The sequence below is a fragment of the Leucoraja erinacea genome, chromosome 15, assembly GCF_028641065.1.
Source record: "Leucoraja erinacea ecotype New England chromosome 15, Leri_hhj_1, whole genome shotgun sequence".
Taxonomy (NCBI): domain Eukaryota; kingdom Metazoa; phylum Chordata; class Chondrichthyes; order Rajiformes; family Rajidae; genus Leucoraja; species Leucoraja erinaceus.
Genome location: NC_073391.1, coordinates 31,829,013 through 31,847,624, shown reverse-complemented (window position 1 = coordinate 31,847,624; position 18,612 = coordinate 31,829,013). Strand labels below are relative to the sequence as shown.

The window sequence follows — 18,612 nt, the reverse complement described above, 5'->3', positions numbered from 1 at the left end:
GACCTGACGCTAAATATCCAAGTTGCAACAGTCCGCGGGCTTTGTTAGACCTTTAAACAACTAGCCATTAATCTCCAGTTCTCCGACACAGCTCCTCATCGTGATCCAATGTAACTCGATCCTGAGCTAACACTTCATTATTCACGACGTTCTACAATCTGGCCAATGTAAACATCACACTTGTGAGCCCTTTAAACAATTCTAAACTCTCTTAGCACTGTAAGTATAAAACCACATTTATTTTAATGTGACAGCACATTTTACATACACCTCCCATTAAGTGAGCTTCTCAGTTGAAGATGTGGACCTTATGGATGGTCCGTTATTCATTTAGGGTCGCAGTAAGGTATCTAATGGCGAGTTTTCTTTTGTCTTAGTTTTAGTTTTTAAGCATTAGAGATACAGCATAGAAACAGGCCCTTCGGCCCATTGAGACTGCACCGACCTGTGATCCCTGTAGACGAGCACCATCCTGCACTCTCGGGACAATTTACAATTTTTACGAAGCCAATTAACCTAAAAACCCAATGTCTTTGGAGTGTGGGATGAAACCAAAGATCTCGGCAATATCCCAAGCATGTCACGGGGAGAACATACAAATTCCCGACGGACAGCACCCCGTAGTCAGGATCAAACCCGTATTTCTGGCTCTGCGCCACCGTGCCGCCTTTCATTTGGTCTTTCATTTCATTCATTCCCGATCCACGTGTAACACAAAATACCATGCTGGGTGTGACCGTTTCACTGCACATTTGCATTCATCCCCCAAGGCTACTGGATCTCCCGGTTGCTAACCACTTTAACTCCCATTCCCCTTCCCACAATGGCCTTGTGGACAAATGTGGAAATGACCACCAGGGGCGCCAGGGAGATGGCTGCCCTGCCAGCAGTCTGTTCGTATTTTCTTTCTTTTTGTTATTTTTTAGTTTGTTAAAAGTTTGTTTTAATGTTCTTCAGTTTGTTTTATGTGGGGGAAGGGGGGATGGGATCGGGGGAAAGTTTTTTCGGGTTCATACCTTGACGGAGATGTGATCAATTTTCGGATCACATTCTCCGGGCTCTGCGGCCTTCCATCGATGGAGCTGGAAGCCGCCTCGGACTGTTGTGAGCGCCACCACGGGGCGCGAACTTAACATCGGAGCTGATCCCTTGCCTGAGATCGCTCCCACCGCGGAATCAACATCAAGGGCTCGCAGTCTCGTGCGAGGCTAATCGTGAGCTCCAACGTCACGGAATGTTTGACCAGCTCCGACGCAAGGTTGGATTGCCCGGCGTGGGGGAGCTGACACCCCCCCCGATGCAGGAGCTGATCGCCTCGACGCGGAGGGCCTGAATGCCGCTGGCTACGGGAATTAAGATCGTCCCGTCAACGGGACCTCGAGGCCCATGACCGAGGAAGAACTAAGGACAGGACTTGAACTTTATTTCGCCTTCCATCACAGTGAGGAATGTGTAGGAGTCACTGTGGTGGATGTTCATGTTAAAATGTGTTGTGTGAATGATCTGTTGCTTTTAATTGTATGACTGACCTGGCCAATGAAATTCCTCGTGTATGGTGCAAAACATACTTGGCTAATAAAGTATTATTATGATTGTGATTGTGATTTGTTCTCTGCCTTTTCATACCTCAAGTTTTCTTCTCCCCGACTCTCAGGCTGAAGGATCTCGACCCAAAAGGTCACCTATTATTTTTCTCCAGAGATGCTGCCTGACGCGCTGAGTTACTCCAGCATTTTGTGTCTGTACATGTAATAGGTCGACATTGACGAGGGAGGCGATCTGATAAGCTGATGGTTGGAACAAAGGCCCAAGATAAGAACAAAATATGTTTGACTGTGTTTTAAGAGTTATGGATTGTGCAGCCAGAGGGAGGAGAGTAGCAGGGGAAGAGGTGATGTGGGGAGGGGAGAAATACGTGAGAGTCCAGTTGGCGTGCAAGGTGGAAAAGGGAGGATGGAGAGGGGGGTGGGGGAGTTGGATAGTGTAGGAAGGAACTGCAGATGCCAGTTTAAACCGAAGATAGACACAAAAAGCTGGAGTAATAGGAAGAGGTGATATTTCAGGTCAAGGCCCTTCTTCAGACTCAGGGGAAAGGGAAACGAGAGATATACACAGTGATATCCGGAGAGATAGTTTGAATGAAATATATGCAAAAAAGTAACGATGATAAAGGGATCAGGGCATTGTTAGCTGTGGCCTGGGTGAAAAGGAGTTACAGACAATGAGATTCAACAAGGCAGCTTTGAAGCCTTTACAATAACCTGGGTGGGGGGAGGGACGGAGAGAAAGGGGATGCAGGGATTACTTGGTTAGATTAATCAATATTCATACCGCTGGATTGTAAACCGTCCAAGCGAAATATCCAATGGATGGGAGAGTTGAACAAAGGGATGAAAAGACAGAAGGTGTGAAACAAAAGAATTGAAGAGTTGTGAATTGTGAAGCTGGAGGAATGAATGTAGGTGGAATGGGAGGCGGAGGGGAACATTCGATGCAGGTCCAGGAGGGTCAGAGGTAAGGGGGTAGGGAAAGGGAGGGAGTTATGTAGTTACCTAAGATTGGAGAATTCGATGTTCATACCATTGGGTTTTAATGGACCCAAGCGGAATGTGCAGACACAGGGTATTGCTGATGCATGAAACTTGCGTGGAACACAAAGTCCTGGAGCAACTCAGTGGATGAGGCAGCATCTCTGGAGGGCATGGATAGGTGATCGTTTTAGGTCTGAACCCTTCTTCAGACCTTTCTGGCCTTGGCCACCTCTACTGCCAGTCAGGCCTCATGCATATCCACCCCCTCCCCCATCCCACCAGTTCATCCACCAGCCACCCTCACGCCAATGCACCACCATCTCCCCTCAACCCTATCATTTTATTCCTTTCTCCTCCTCCGTATGTTCATCTCCTACCCCTCTCATTCCCCTCCTTTTTATCTCCCCTTTTCCCCCCTCCTCCGTACCCTTTCATCCTTATCCCCCCCCTCCAGTTTGACAATTCACCCTTCCTCTATTTCCTTTTCACCTCTTGCCTTTGTCACCTCAATCCATTTTTCATTCAATCCACCCCCTCCTCGTCGCTCACCTGTATCCACCTATCACTTGCCAGGTTTTACCCCCCCCCCCCCACCGCCCTGCCCACCCACTTGAGTTTAACTTTTTTTTAGAGATCCAGGCGGAAACGCCCTTCAGCTCACTGGGTCCATGCTGACCAGCGATCCCTGCACACTAGCAATATCATACACACCAGAGACAATTTACAATCTTTACCAAAGCCAATTAACCTAAAAACCTGTATGCCTTTGGAGTGTGGGAGAAAACCGGAGCACCCTGTGAAAACCCACGTGGTCACCGGGAGAACGTATAGACAGCACCCGTAGTCAGGATCGAACCCGGGTCTCTGGTGCTGCAAGGCAGCAACTCTATCATTGCGCCACCGTACCACCCACTCCATTGGTCTGAGGAGGTGTACCAACCCGAAACGTCATCTGTCTATTCCCTCCACAGATGCTGCCTGTCCCTTTGAGTTACTCTGTGTTTTACAACCACAGTGGTTTGTATTTTGACCCACTATTTAGCCTTAATTTGTTTCCACTGGTGTCAATGACTGTTTCACATTCCTCTCTGCCTTTTGCCCTCTGATTCCCCTCCATTTACAGAATGCTTTTAGCGTCTTCTAAAATTAAGACAGTTGCAAAATATTTACTTAATGTCTCTGTCATTCCCCTATTCCTCATTAATTCCCTTATCTAGGATCAAAGGGACAAATATTTACTTTTGCCACTCTATTCCAGTAGAAGTTATTCCCATATTTCCTGCTAGTTAATTCTCATAATTTATAATCCCCCTCTTTAGCTTTTTTCAGTGCTTTTACTGAAGTTAGCTACATTCATGGAGCTATTCAGCATGGAAACAGGACCTTTGACCCACTGAGTACAAAAGCAAGCAACAAGCCCACATTTACAGTAACGCTACACATGTTTCATTTTATTCCTGCCACATTCCCATCAACTTTTCCCGGATTCAACCACTCAGACTGTTTTTAAACATCTCTGACTGAAACAATTAAATTAAACTGCAGAAGAAAAAATGAGACAGATATAGGGCTTTGAAAGGTCTTGAGAGATATAGTCATAGTCATAGATATGGGCCAAATGCAGGCAAATAGGACTAGCCTGGAATCCTAACTTGCCTGGTGTGGCCAACCTGGGATAAAGGGCCTGTTTCGGTGCTGTACAGTTCTAAGAAATTAATTGATTAAATGACTTATTGAAATTCACAGTGGTACAACAGTAGAGTTGCTGCCTTACAGCACCAGAGACCCGGATTCCATCCTGACTACAGATGCCGTCGGTATGGAGTTTGTACTTTCTCCCCATGACCAGGTGGGCTTTCCCCAGTCCTCAGGTTTCCACAGGGCAGAGAGAGGGGGGGAAAGGATGGGTGTTTGTTCGTTAGCGTATTGCTTGACTGTCCTCATGCAGTGAACAATTTGGCTGGATGGCAGACAAAACAGTTTTTCACTGTATGTCAGACCACGTGACAATAATAAACCAAATATCAATACGAATAACAAGTCCTGCTGATGGGTCAATGGCTAAAATGTCAAGGCTATTTCTCTGCCAGAGCATTTCGAGCATTTTCAGGTTTCCTGCATCCCCAATATTTTTGCTCTGTTACTAATGGTTCCCTCTTGTCCCACTTTACAAGTGAACAAGAACGGGCGGCACAGTGGCGCAGCGCTAGAGTTGCTGCCTTACAGCGCCAGAGACCCGGGTTCGCGCCAGACTACGGTGCTCTTTGTAGGGAGTTTGTACCTTCTCCCTTTGACCGCAAGGGTTTTCTCTGTGTGCTCCGGTTTCCTGCTACACTCCAAAGATGTGCAGGTTTGTAGGTTAATTGGTTTGTAGGTAAAATAGTAAATTGGCCGTGGTGTGCAGGACAGTGCGAGTGTATGGGGTGATCGCTGGTCCGCGCGGTCTCGGTAGACCAAAGGGCCTATATCCGTACTGTATCACTAAAGTCTAAAGTGAGGAGATAGAGTTCAGCTCGACATGGATTGTGGCTTGGCTGAGGATCGGAACGATGGCCGTGGTGACACCAGAAATGCCAAAAGATGTATGCATCCTTCAGAGAACCAATTTACCTTCAATTTCAATTTCAAAATAAAATGAATATAAACACAAAGTATTATTCAGGGTAATAGGCCAGATAGAAATATTTTGAAAAAGTTGCCGTACACAGAATTGGAATTCTATAAAGCACGAAACGCTGGGCACATTAATTCCGTGCGTGTCAGAGGTAGTCAGCGAGAGTAAACGTTTAAAAAGCAAAAAGTTCATTCTAAAGGAGCTGCTGAGAACCTTCAGCTGAACGAGAACATTTTTTCCCCTGTAAATTGCTGCTTAAAATAACAGCCAAGGCATTTTTCATGTTTCTGTCATGGTTACTGCTAACAGTATAAATATATCACTACACTGTGTAAACACTTGGGGGACCAATGATTTGAGGACTGAGAATTTACAACTGCTTGCTTTTACTTGAGATTAAGCTGCAGTGATTTCTGCTTTAAACATGACCCACACCACTTTGATTTGTAGATTGCAAAATGTTTCTAAAGGAGTAAGATAGACATAAAGTGCTGGAGTAACTCAGCAGGTCAGGCAGCATCTCTGGAGATGAAGGATGGGTGACATTTCGGGTTGGGAACCTTCTATCTTACTCCTTTAAAATCATTTTGCGATCTACAAATCTGTGTGTGTGTGTGTGTGTGTGTGTGTGTGTGTGTGTGTGTGTGTGTGTGTGTGTGTGTGTGTGTGTGTGTGTGTGTGTGTGTGTGTGTGTGTGTGTGTGTGTGTGTGTGTGTGTGTGTGTGTGTGTGTGTGTGTGTGTACACACACACACATATATATATATTTTATATATATATATATATTTATATCTACATGGAACAAACTGCCAGAGGATGTAGTTGATGCAGGTACAATAACAGCATTTAAAAGACATTTAGACAGGCACATGATTAAGAAAGGTTTAGAGGGATATGGGCCAAAGGCGGTCAAATGGGACTAGCATAGATGGGGCATTTTGGTCGGCATGGGCAAGTTGAGCAAACAACAACAGTTACAAATCCATCGGTTCTGTATTTGTAATGGAGATCGGAAGTTCATGAGTGATAGGAGCAGAATTAGGCCATTTGGCTCATCAAGTCCACTCCACCATTCAATCATAAGCGATCTAACTCTCCCATCAACCCCATTCTCCTGCCTTCTCCCCATAACCCCTAACACATTCCAAAATTCAGTTTGTGGTAACTATACTCTTGCATAAGGAGGCAGTGCAAGTCTTACCCAATTGTTCAAAGGTGTTACCTTTTCATATTTTAACCCACGGAGTTCTGATGACCACTAGTATTGCTTGGGTCAACGGGAATAAACAATGTTGCTGTTTTGATGGATTGACGGGGCGGCACAGTGGCGCAGCGGTAGAGCTGCTGTCTTACGTCACCAGAGACCCGGGTTCTGACTACATGTGTTGCCTGTACAGAGTTTGTACGTTCTCCCTGTGACCGCGTAGGTTTTCGCCAGGTGCTCCGACATCCCAAGGTGTGAAGATTGGTAGGTTCATTGGCTCCTATAAATTGTTCCTAGTGAGTGCTAGAATGTAAGGGAGGGGGGGGCAGGGAAATAAAAAAATAGGATACACGTTGGATGTGTAAATGGTTGTTTGACGCTGGGCATCGTCAGAGGCTGATGGTGCTATTTCCATGCTTTATCCCTCTATGATGCATTGACTATATTTTAAAATTCCACTCCTACAATTTCTCCAAATGCAAAGCCAAAAGTGTTGCGATCATCTCTAAATTTGGAGTAAAGTCGAGGTAAATAACTGAGTTCGGAGGAGTTCATCTTTGCAACTAAACTCAGATGGCTTCCTGCCAAAACTGAAGAGCAACTAAAGCACAAATATGAAAGGAACATTGAAGGAGGGGAATGGGCCAGGAAGAACAGGAATAGATTGTTTGGAATACAGAGATTATCCTCTCCATAGATAGATGACAACTGCCCTGACATGACCTCCCATGACAAGGCTTCAAAATCGATGGCACGAGGGAGTGGCACAGTGGCGCAGCGGTAGAGTTGCTGCCTCACAGCGTCAGGGACCCGGGTTCCATCCTGACTACGGGTGCAGAGATCGTACATTTTCCATGTGACCGCGTGGGTTTTCTTCAGGTGCTCCGGTTTCCTCCCACACTCCAAAGACATTCTGGTTTGTAGGTTAACTGGTTTCGGTAAAAATGGAAAATTGTCCTCGGTGTGCAGGATAGTATTAGTGTATGGGGTGGTTGCTGGTTGGCATTGGCACAGTGGGCCGAAGGGCCCTTTTCCACGCTGTATCTCTAACGTCTAAAGTCTAAAGTAAAGTCTAAAGTATTTCTCCCACCCCAATCTTCCCACTACAATGTCTGAAGAAAGGTCCCAAACCTAAATGTCACCTCTCCATTCTCTACACAGATGGACAGAGAGTGCTGGGGTAACTCAGCGGGTCATGCAGCATCTCTGGAGAATGTGGATAAGTGACATTTTGTTGTTCAGACCACAGGTGCTGCCTGACCCACCAGTGTTCCTCCAGCATTTTGTGTTTTGGCCAAGATTCCAGCATCCTGATGTTCCTTGTGTCCCTACTGCTTTGTAGAGCTGCTGCCTTACCACGCCAGAGACCCAGGTTCGATTCTGACTACGAGTGCTGTCCATGCGAAGTTCGTATGTTCTCCCCATGACCGCGTGTCCGGTTTCCTTTCACATCCCAAAGACATTTAGTTCAGCTTTAGTTTAGTTTAGTTTATAGCCACGTGTAGCGAGGTACATTGAAAAGCTTTTTTTGCGTGCTAACCAGTCAGCAGAAAGACCACACGTGATTATAATCAAGTAATTCACAGTGTATGATATGATAGGGAGAAGAAATGTTTCTGTCAGAGAAGAGTGGAGCAATTGTAGTGCGTGATTGCAGATCCACTTCTTGCAGAAAGTGGCCTGGGATTCATTGCAGAAGATCTGTGTGCTTTTCCAGGGGTGGTGGTTGAAGCAGATGCACAATACGCGCTGGCAGCTAAGCACTCACTGCTGAATCTCCCAGTTTTAGACTTTACTTTAGATATTAGAGATAGAGCATTGAAACAGGCCCTTCGGCCCACCAAGTACGTGCTCACCCCATTATCCTACGCACTAGGGACAATTTACAATTTACAGAAACCAATTAACCTACAAAACTGTACGTCTTTGGAGTGTGGGAGAATACCGGAGCACCTGGAGAAAACCCCCTCGGTCACAGGGAGAAGGTACAAACTCCACACACACAGACAACACTCGTAGTCAGGATCAAATCTGGGTCTCTGGCACTGCAAGGCAACAGCTCTACCTCTGCACCACCGTGCCGCCAACACAATGGTTGCAAACCATTTTAACCCCGTCTCACTCCCACGCTGACCCTTCTGCCCTGGTCCTTCTCCATTGCCAGAGTGAGGTCACATGCAAACTGGAACAACAGCACCTCATTAAATATGCAGCCTAGGGTACCTTACAACCCAACTTATTAACACTGAATTCACCAATTTTAGGTAACCTTGAACATCCCCCCACCCCCCCTCCCATTCCCCCTTCTTCCTATCCCACCCCCCTCCCCTGTGTCCCACATTAGGATCACAGCAATTTCTCCGCACCCCTCCACCTACATTCCTTCCGGTGGCTTCACATGTCTCAACTCTTCAATCCTTTTGTCTCATACATCTAGTTTTAATCTCTGGCCTTTATTCCAACCATCTGCCATTGGAGAAACCTTCCTTGCCTGTATCCACCTGTTACCTGCCATGCTGTGTTCAGCCTCTCCTGTATCCACCTGTTACCTGCCATGCTGTGTTCATCCACCTGTTACCTGCCATGCTGTGTTCAGCCTCTCCTCTCTCCCAGCTTTTTTTCCCCCCTCCCTACAATTAGCGCGAAGAAATGTCCCGACCCGAAACGCCACCTATCCATGTTCTCCAGAGATGCTGCCTGACCTGCTGAGTTACTCCAGTACTTTGTGTCCTTCTCCAATGATACTGTTTGACAAACGCAAGCAGGTCATAAGTTCATGTTCTAAGATCAAAATTAGGCCATTCGGCCCATCGTCAATCGTTCACCATTCAATCATGCCTAATCTATCTTTCCCTTACAACCCCAATCTGCCTTCTCCCCATAACACCCTTACTAATCAAGAATCTGTCGATCTCCACCTTACAAATATCCATTGACATGGCCTCCACAGCCATCTGAGACAATGAATTCCACAGATTCATCACCCTCTGACTAAAGAAATTGCTCCTCATCTCCTTTCTACATCCTTTTATTCTGAGGCTACGGCCTCTGGTTCTAGACTCTCCCACTAATGGAAACATCGACTCCACATCTACTCTATCCAGGCTTTTCACTGCTTGGGAAGTTTCAATGAAATCTCCCCACATCCTTCTGAACTCCAATGAGTACAGGCCCAGCACCGTCAAACGCCCTTCACATGTTTACCCAATTATTCCAGGGATCATTCTCATAAACCTCCTCTGGACCCTGCCCAACGCCAGCGTAGCCTTCCGCAGATGCGGGGCCCAAAACTGCTCACAGACCCATGCAAATGAAGGGCTAAGGACACTCAATGACCAGGTGACATTGGCTTACCGTTTCCGAGCTCCCAGGATATATTGTACTTCTTGCTGGCGCAGTACTTGAGGAGGCTGAGGCCGCTCGACCCGTTCCAGGAGTTGTCGGAATTCCGCTGCAGGGCGTTGAGGCCAAAAATCAGGTGCAAGCCCGAGCACTCGGCAAAGTTGTAGAGTTTGTCTAGAGATCTGGCTGGGTAGAAACAAGCAACGGTTGAAATCGACAGCTAAGTCCCGGGGAAATACATAGTCGGCAGCAAAACCGACCGCAGACCGCCTGGGAGGGAGGGAAAGGTGATTCCATTCACTCCTCCTGAACCTGGATTAGTAAGAGCATCAAAGGCTATGGGGCGAAGGCAGGAGAATGCGGTTGAGATGGACAGATACATCATCCATGACCGAATGGCAGAGTAGACTCCATGGTCCAAATGGCCTATTTCTGTTCCTGTGGCATAGTCTTATGGTTTCAACGTTCAGTTCAGTTTAGTTTAGTTTCGTTTAGTTTAGATTAATTTAGAGATACAGCGTGAAAACAAGCCCTTCAGCCCACCGAGTCCGCACCGACCAGCGATCACCCCGTACACTAGCACTATCCTACACCCTAGGGACAATTTACAATTTAACGTAAACAAATTAACCTACAAATGTACATCTTTGGAGTGTAAGAGGAAACAGGAACTCCTTTTGTTTAGTTTAGTTTATTGTCACATGTACAGTGACAAGTTTTTTGTTGCGTGCTAAAGGGCCTGTCCCACTGCACGAGGTAATTCAAGAGCTCTCCCGAGTTAAAAAAAAATCAAACTAGTGGTAAGCACGTAGAATGTATGTAGCGGGTCGGTCGGAGCTCAGGACGTCTCTTAGTGGCTCGTAACGCTAACGGCAGGTACTCGGGAAACGTGGAAAGCTCGTGAAGATTTTTCAACATGTTGAAAAATGTCCACGAGAGCCCCAAGTACCTACGAGCGGCTATTACCGTAATTCTCCGAGTTTGAATCGGGGGAAACTGAGGAGAACTCGTGAATTACCTCGTACAGTGGGACAGGGGCTTTACCAGTCAGCGGAGAGAGCAAACTTGGTTACAATCCACGTCCACAGTGTGCAGATACATGATAAAGGGAAAATCGTTCAGTGCAAGATAAATCCTGGAAAGTTCAATTAAAGATAGTGCAAGGGTCTTCGATGAGATAGATAGTAGCTCAGGACCGCTCTCTAGTTGTAGTAGGATGGTTCAGTTGCCTACTAACGGCTGGAAGAGACTGTCCCTGAATCTGGAGGTGTGCATTATCAAACTTCTATGCCTCTTGCCTGATGGGAGAGGGAAAGGGGGCAGTGGCCAGGGTGCAACCCGTCCATTGACCCGTCCTGCCGAGGCAGCGTGAGGTGTCAATGTAGTCAAGAGAAGGGAGGGGGTCTATGTGACTGTCTGGTCTGCATCAACAATTCTCTGCAATTTGTTGCGGTCTTGGGTGGAGCTGTTCCCAGAACTGTTCCCGTGCTGTGATGCAGCCCAATACAATGCTTTCCACGGCGCATCTGTACAATTTGGTGAGAGGTGTTGGGGACATATGGATGAGAAAGTGGGATGACATTGAGTGTGGGATGCCATTGTGAATGGGTGATCGATGGTCGGCGTGGATTTGGTGGGCCAAAGGGCATGATTCCACGATCAATTAAATCTATCAATCAAACCAGTCGGTCGGTCGGTCAGTCAAATGATCGATCAATCAGATAACCAGTATACCATTTGCCGGAGGCGACTCTGGCCAGTGTCGGTTTCTGGGTAAACTCAGCAGGAGTCCGAGGATGAAAAACCAACCGGATAAAGAATTATTTGGCAGGAGTCGACAACTAAATTGAAATTGCCAACGGTGATTGGTTTTGATGAGCCATGAACAGCATGTTTTGCTTCAAGTGGTGCAAGTTTAAAGGGATCACATCAGACAGATGGGCTGCAGAAATGGGGAAACCTGGAAAACCAGTCATTCTGGCTCTGCTGTCATCATTGAGGCACCGATCTGGTTATGCTCACCAGCAATGGGCTAAAAGACCATGGGCTGTCACTGAGTGGTCGCTGAGATCCATACAGGCCTGGAGCCTGCCGTGCCACCGTGAGGTCACAGAGGGTGGAAGCTAGAGAGATCAATAGCAAAAGGGGTGGTAGCTACAGGTGAGAAAGAGCAGCCCAGGATTGGCAATAACTTTGGCAAAACCTATGAACATTGCATCGCTTACGGAGCAATCCGAAAGGTACATGGATAGGACAGGTTTAGAGGGATATAGGACAAATGCAGGCAAGTGGGACTAGTGTAGATGAGACATGTTAGTTGTGGTGGGCAAGTTGGGCTGAAGGGCCTGTTTCCATACATTATGACTATGACTATGAATCATCACAGGGGCTTATTCAGAAACACTCCAGTACATAATATTTAGTTCAAGAATGATGAGAGTTTCAATTCCGTGTTTAGGATTGTTGATTCCCAGCACAGCTGTCTGGGAGCTTTTAATCCTTAGTTTTGGAAGATACTGGAAGATGTATTTACGATCCAGCTGCTTATCTTATCTGGGTTTAAAGGTCTATCTTGGGAAACAGTCAGAGTGGCCATCTTTAGTTTACTTTAGAGATACAGCATGGAAACAGGCCCTTCGTCCCACTGAGTCCACGCTGACCGGTGATCACCTGTACACTAGTTCTTTGTGATCCCACTTTCGCATCTATTAACTTTCTGCACACTATTAACTGGCAATTGACTGACAAATCTGCATATTGTCTTTGCAATGTGGGAGGAAACCCAGGCGATCACAGGGAGAACATGCAAACTCCACACACAGGCAGCACCCAAGATCAGGATGCAACCTAGGTCTCTGGCACTGTTAGGCAGCAACTCTGCCACTGTTACGCCATGAGACACCTGGCACACTTCCTTGCTGCCGGAGTCAAAGCAAACCAGAGTTGGCGGCAGGTTTCCAATTTTTCATCGTTCGGGAGCAGAGATAGGGTGGTCAATCAGAATTATTTTCCTCAGCGTTTACATATCAAATGATAGAGTGCATAGTTTTAAGGTGAGAGGGGGAAAGTTGAAGGAAAATGTGCGGGACAGGTTTCTTTCCACAGAGAGTGGTGGGTACCTGAAACTCACTGCCAGGGGGTGGTGGAAGCCGATACAATTGGGCGGCACAGTGGGGCAGCAGTGGAGTTCCTGCCTTACAGCGCTAGAGACCCGTATTCAGTCCTGACCTCGGGTGCTGTCTGTATGGAGTTTGTACGTTCTCCCTGTGACCATGTGGGTTTCCTCCGGGTGCTCTGGTTTCCTCCCACATTCTGAAGACATGCAGGTTTTTAGGTTGGTTAGCTTCTGTATAATTGTCCCTAGTGTGTAGGCAAGAACTTGTGCACAAGTGATCGATGGTCGGCGTGGACTCAATGGGCCCAATGGCCTGTTTCCATTCTGTGTCTCTAAACTAAACTATGAATACGCAGGGATATGGTCCACATACGTGTAGGCAGAAGGGATTAGATTAAATTAGCATAATGTTGGTCACGTATATCGAGGGCTGAAGGGCCAGTTCCTGTGTTGCATTGCTCTATATTTTATGATTCTAGCCCTATCCCCTTTAAAACTTCTAGCTCCAACCTCATCCACATGGAAACAGCCGATTGCGAATATGTAGAAACAATGTAGAAAAGATATGCAGATGCTGGTTTACACCAACGATAGCACAGGAGTAACTCAGCAGTTTAGGCAGCATCTCTCTGGAGACAATGGATAGGTGAGGTTTCGGCTAGGCATCCTTCTTCAGCAATTCACCTATTCTTTTCCTCCAGAGATGCTGCCTGAGCCACTGAGTTACTCCAGCACTTTGTGTCTATCTTACTCCAATTGTGAATAGGTAGCTTTCAGAGTTTAGTGTAAGGTTCTTCAACGACGCTGGCTTAAAAACAGATAGATTGTGGTCGGCTTGGAAAGTTCCAGAATAAAGGCCCGCTATTTCCACATAGCCACGGGCCACTCGCTCTGAGAACCTGCACGGTCACTTCTATCGAAGATAGACAGAAAAAGCTGGAGTACCTTAGTGGGACAGCCAGCATCTCTGCAGAGATGGAATGGGTGATATTTCAGGTCAGATCACTGGGCAATGCAGAAACAGAAGTTGATCACTCCACAGTGCGGACAGGAGGCAAGAGACTCCCATATACCTCTTCATCTGATGTACCTGCACCACTACCACCACCACCTCCTTTGCATTATGGACTTGAGCCATAGGGTCCCTCTGTGCATTATGTTTCCTGAACGCCTCGTGCCTTTTGCAAGACCATCTATTCCTGAGAACTCAAAATTTCCAATTTCACACTGTGAGTCAAGTTCGAGTTTGATATGACGCACAATTATTTACTTAAGGATATTTATCTGGGCAGCTCTTTTGGGATAATCCCCTTGTTTTTGAGCAGAAGAGCAGTAAACAACATAAATGCAAAGATAAAATGTAAACGTAATGAGCCGTGACTAAAGTTTGTGTAAACAGCCAACACCACTCCTGGTTTTGTGCTTATAGATCTCCAGATACTTCCACGAGGTGACTGCATTTTAACAACACAGTTTCTGCTCGTGTGAATTCAACACTCTTTAGTTTAGACTTTAAGATACAGTGTGGAAACTGGTCTTTTGACTCAAGTCCGTGCCGACCAACAATCACCCCGTACATTATCACTATCCCACACACTCGGGAGATATTACACTTTTATCAAAGCCAATTAACCTACAAACCTGCACGTCTTTGGAATGTGCGAGTAAACCGGAGCACCAGGAGGAAACCCACGCAGTCACAGGGAGAATGTACAAACTCTGTACAGACAATACCCGTAGTCAGGATCGAACCTACGGCTGTAAGGCTACAATCCTACCACTGTGCCGCCTCTCTCAAAGACAAAAATGTCAAAATCGACCTCAGTTTGTTGCTTGCACCAAATGCCTCTTCCTCATCATCTGATCTACTCAGATTGTTGCTTGCACCACAATGCAAACTTCCTGGGGCAATTGAGGATATTCCACATGGCGCCGAATACTCTCTTGAACTTCTACAGGTGTATGGTAGAGAGCATACTGATTGATTGCATCACAGCCTGGTTGAGCAACTCGAACGCCCAGGAACAAAGGAGACTACAAATATTGGTGGACACTGCCCAGTCCACTATGGGTACTGACTTAGACAATAGACAATAGACAATAGGTGCAGGAGTAGGCCATTTGGCCCTTCGAGCCAGCACCGCCATTCAATGTGATCATGGCTGATCATTCCCAATCAGTACCCCGTTCCTGCCTTCTCCCCATATCCCCTGACCGCTATTTCTAAGAGCCCTATCTAGCTCTCCCCTGAAAGCATCCAGAGAACCTGCCTCCACCACCCTGTGAGGCAGAGAATTCCACACTCACCACTCTCTGTGAGAAAAAGTGTTTCCTCGTCCGTTCTAAATGGCTTACTCCTTCTTCTTAAACTGTGGCCCCTGGTTCTGGACTCCCCCAACATCGGGAACACGTTTCCTGCCTCTAGTGTGTCCAAGCCCTTAACAATCTTATATGTTTCAACAATCTTATATGTTGACTTCCCCAACATTGAAGAACTCTGGAGAACATGGATAGGTGGAGTTTTTGTGCTGACTGGATAGAACGCAACAAAAATGCGTCTCGCTCCACTTCAGTACATATGACAATAATAAACTAAACTAAACTAGGGTGTTGTATTTCGGAGGTACACAAAAAAAGCTGGAGAAACTCAGCGGGTGCAGCAGCATCTATGGAGCGAAGGAAATAGGCAACGTTTCAGCCCGAAACGTTGCCTATTTCCTTTGCTCCATAGATGCTGCTGCACCCGCTGAGTTTCTCCAGCTTTTTTGTATACCTTCGATTTTCCAGCATCTGCAGTTCCTTCTTAAACACTGTTGTATTTCGGGATCCCTGCTCTCATGCATACTTAACCTTCTTCACTTTCTAGTTCTCATTTGACTCTACAATTTAAGTGTTTGAGCTTTTAACAGAGTTCCAGCATTGTATGAAACCTTGGAAGGACTTTCAGTGCTGAAGGAGTTAACCCAAGCGCCGTGTTAGACTGTACACACCAGGATCAGGAGAGGCGCAGGACCCAGATGGCCCTTGGTCAAATTATAGAGCATAATGTGCAATGGTTTGGCAATCGCTGAGGTAATTATTGCCTAAAAGCTTCAGAAGCGGGGCAGATACGGGCGCTGAGCAAATATCAACTGTCCCAATCTCAACCTGTGTCCAAGGCGGCTTTCATTTTCATTTTAGTCCAGTTATTCATGGATGGTGGCTTTTGCTGCATTTGCTCAACCTCGTAACCTGCCTGTTATGCTGTTGCAAACAAAGAATGTCATTGCAATAAATTAGGCAGCTCGATAGTGCAGTAGTAGAGTTGCTACCTTACAATGCCAGAGACACAGGTTCGATCCTGACCTCGGGTGCTGTCTGTCCGGAATTTGTACCTTCTCCCTGTGACAGCATGGGTTTGTTTTCTCTGGGTGCTCCAGTTTCCTCCCACATTCCAAAGACATGCAGGTTTGTAGGTTAATTGATTTCTGTAAATTGCCCCTGGTGTCTAGGATAGAACTAGTGTCTGGGTGATTGTTGGTCGGCGCAGATTCAGTGGGCCGAAGAGTTTCTTTCCGTGGTGTATCTCTAAAACTAAAAACAAAATCTAAAAACAAGGAACTGTAGATGCTGGTTTATACAAAAGATAGATACAAAATATTGGAGAAAATCATCGGGTCAAACAGAATCCCTGGAGAATATTGCTAGGTGACATTTAGGGTCAGGACCTATCTTTAGACCATTTTGAGTACAAATGGCAATTAAACAAAAGATAGATACAAAATGCAGGAGTGACTCAGTGGGTCAGGCAGCATCTCTGCAAAAAAGGAATAGGTGACCTTTCAGGTCGAGACACTTGTTCAGAGTGAGACTCAGTTGAGAGGGAAACTAAGGTTTGAAACGGTACAAAGAAAAGATGAATGAAAGGTATGAAAAGAACAAATTGAAGCCAGCAATGCTGAACAAAGAAAGGTAAAGCCCACAATTAATCAATCTTGACTCTCTCTTGAATAATTGTTGGCAGTCTCCTCAGAAAATATCTAACATCTACAAGTTGAAGTATTCAATCACAGAGAGTCAAATCCAATCTCTGTTAATCTAGTGGTGGGGAACGATCCAATCACAGCCAGTCAAGTGGTGAGGAATTATCCAATCACTTCAGTCAAATGGTGTGGTACTATCCAATCACATTCAGTCAAATGGTGGGGAACTAACCTATCACAACCAGTCAAATGGTGGGGATCTATCCAATTACAACCAGTCAAATGGTGAGGAACTAACCAATCACAACCAGTCAAATGGTGGGGATCTATATAATCACAGCCAGTCAAATGGGGTAGAACTATCTAATCCCTACTGGACAAATCATCATCACCATTCAATCTCCTGCGCTCTAAGTAATAGAGTCCTAGCCTGCCCAACCTTACCCTACACCACATGGCCTCAGGTCCTGGCAACATTCTTGTGAGTCTTTTCTGCACATTTTCCAGCTTAATGGCATCATTCGACTGAGGAAGGGTCCCACCCCTAAACATCACCTATACAGATCCTCCACAGATGCTGCCTGACCCGCTGGGTGACTCCAGCACTTTATAGTGATCTGGATTTTGGAAACGCTTTAACGAGAAGAAAATGGACTTCAAATGGAAATGATGAATGCACGGAACACAATCACATCTTCAGGTCTCCCAGGTTATGGACAGTTTGTTGTGTTTGGTCCCGTTTAAACCTAAATGGATATCTGACCTTTGGCGAAATTGCTCAACACTATTAATTGCTTCCTGCAAGCACTGAAGCAATTATTGTTCGGTAAGTAATTTGAAGTAGTGCGGATGGCTGCTTTGTTTAGTATAAATGAGTAATTCATAGAATAGCCTTGATCTAAACAAAGATCAAACACTGAAGGCTTTCAACCAATGGGCTTCCCGATCCCATCTGGAGTTCTGCGCCCAGTTTATGTCCTTTTATAATAATGGCTCTGGGAAACTCTCCAGTGAAGAGTTAGAGGAAAGTTTCCAAGCTAAAAGAGCTTGGGTTACTCAGATAGAATTAAGTAGCCGGTTCCAGTTACTCTCGTGCAGTATGGACATTGAGCCAGAAGCCAGATTGGGATATAAAACATGAAAGGGTTGGCTGGCAAGCCAATGAAGAGATTTTTCCAGTTTACGATTATGGAGAATCTGTTTTTAAAACTTCCAGCAACTGGGAACAGGACCCTGATGTCTGATACAGAGAGTGGTGCACCTCTGGACACATTTGTTGTGTAGGAAGGAACTGCAGATGTGTGTTCACACTGAAAATAGACACAAATGTTGGAGTAACTCAGCGGGTCAGGTAGCATCTGACAAGGAATAGGTGACGTTTTGGGTCAAGACCCTTCTTCAGACGTGAAGATTTGGAAAATGCTACCAAAACCTGGCGTTTCTTGCATATGGCCTCAGTGGGCTGTTTCTACACGTTCTGTACTTAACCTGGATTGTATTTATGTGTGGCAATAATCTTACTGAACTGTACGACAACAAGGAATGTCATTGTACCTTGGTAAATGTGATAATAAAGAACCATTGCAAGACTCGGTGCCCGTTTTGCCAAATATTTTCTCTCGGTCTGCCAAGGCCCATGGGATCTCCCGGATGCCAACCATTTTAACTACCCTTCCCATTCCCACACTGATCTTTCTGGGATGGGAGATTGCAACCTTCATGTGGTCTGCCCTGTTTCAACGAATGCAACCAACCTGACGTGCAAAATCAAATAGAACAAGTTGTCCTACAACTTTAAGCTGTGCACGCCATACGCAAGAAGGAGACTGATCTTTCTGTCCTGGA

At 46.0% G+C, this 18,612-nt stretch overlaps 1 protein-coding gene across 1 annotated transcript in view; it reads right to left on the bottom strand.

The window, feature by feature from the left end:
* The window catches only part of hpse2 (heparanase 2), a 145,331-nt gene that overhangs the window by 68,573 nt on the left and 58,146 nt on the right, over positions 1–18,612 (bottom strand). Inside the window, exon 4 of the mRNA XM_055647039.1 lies at positions 9,703–9,876. Coding sequence (XP_055503014.1) covers positions 9,703–9,876 — 174 coding nt within the window. The remainder of the gene's footprint in view (positions 1–9,702; positions 9,877–18,612) is intronic.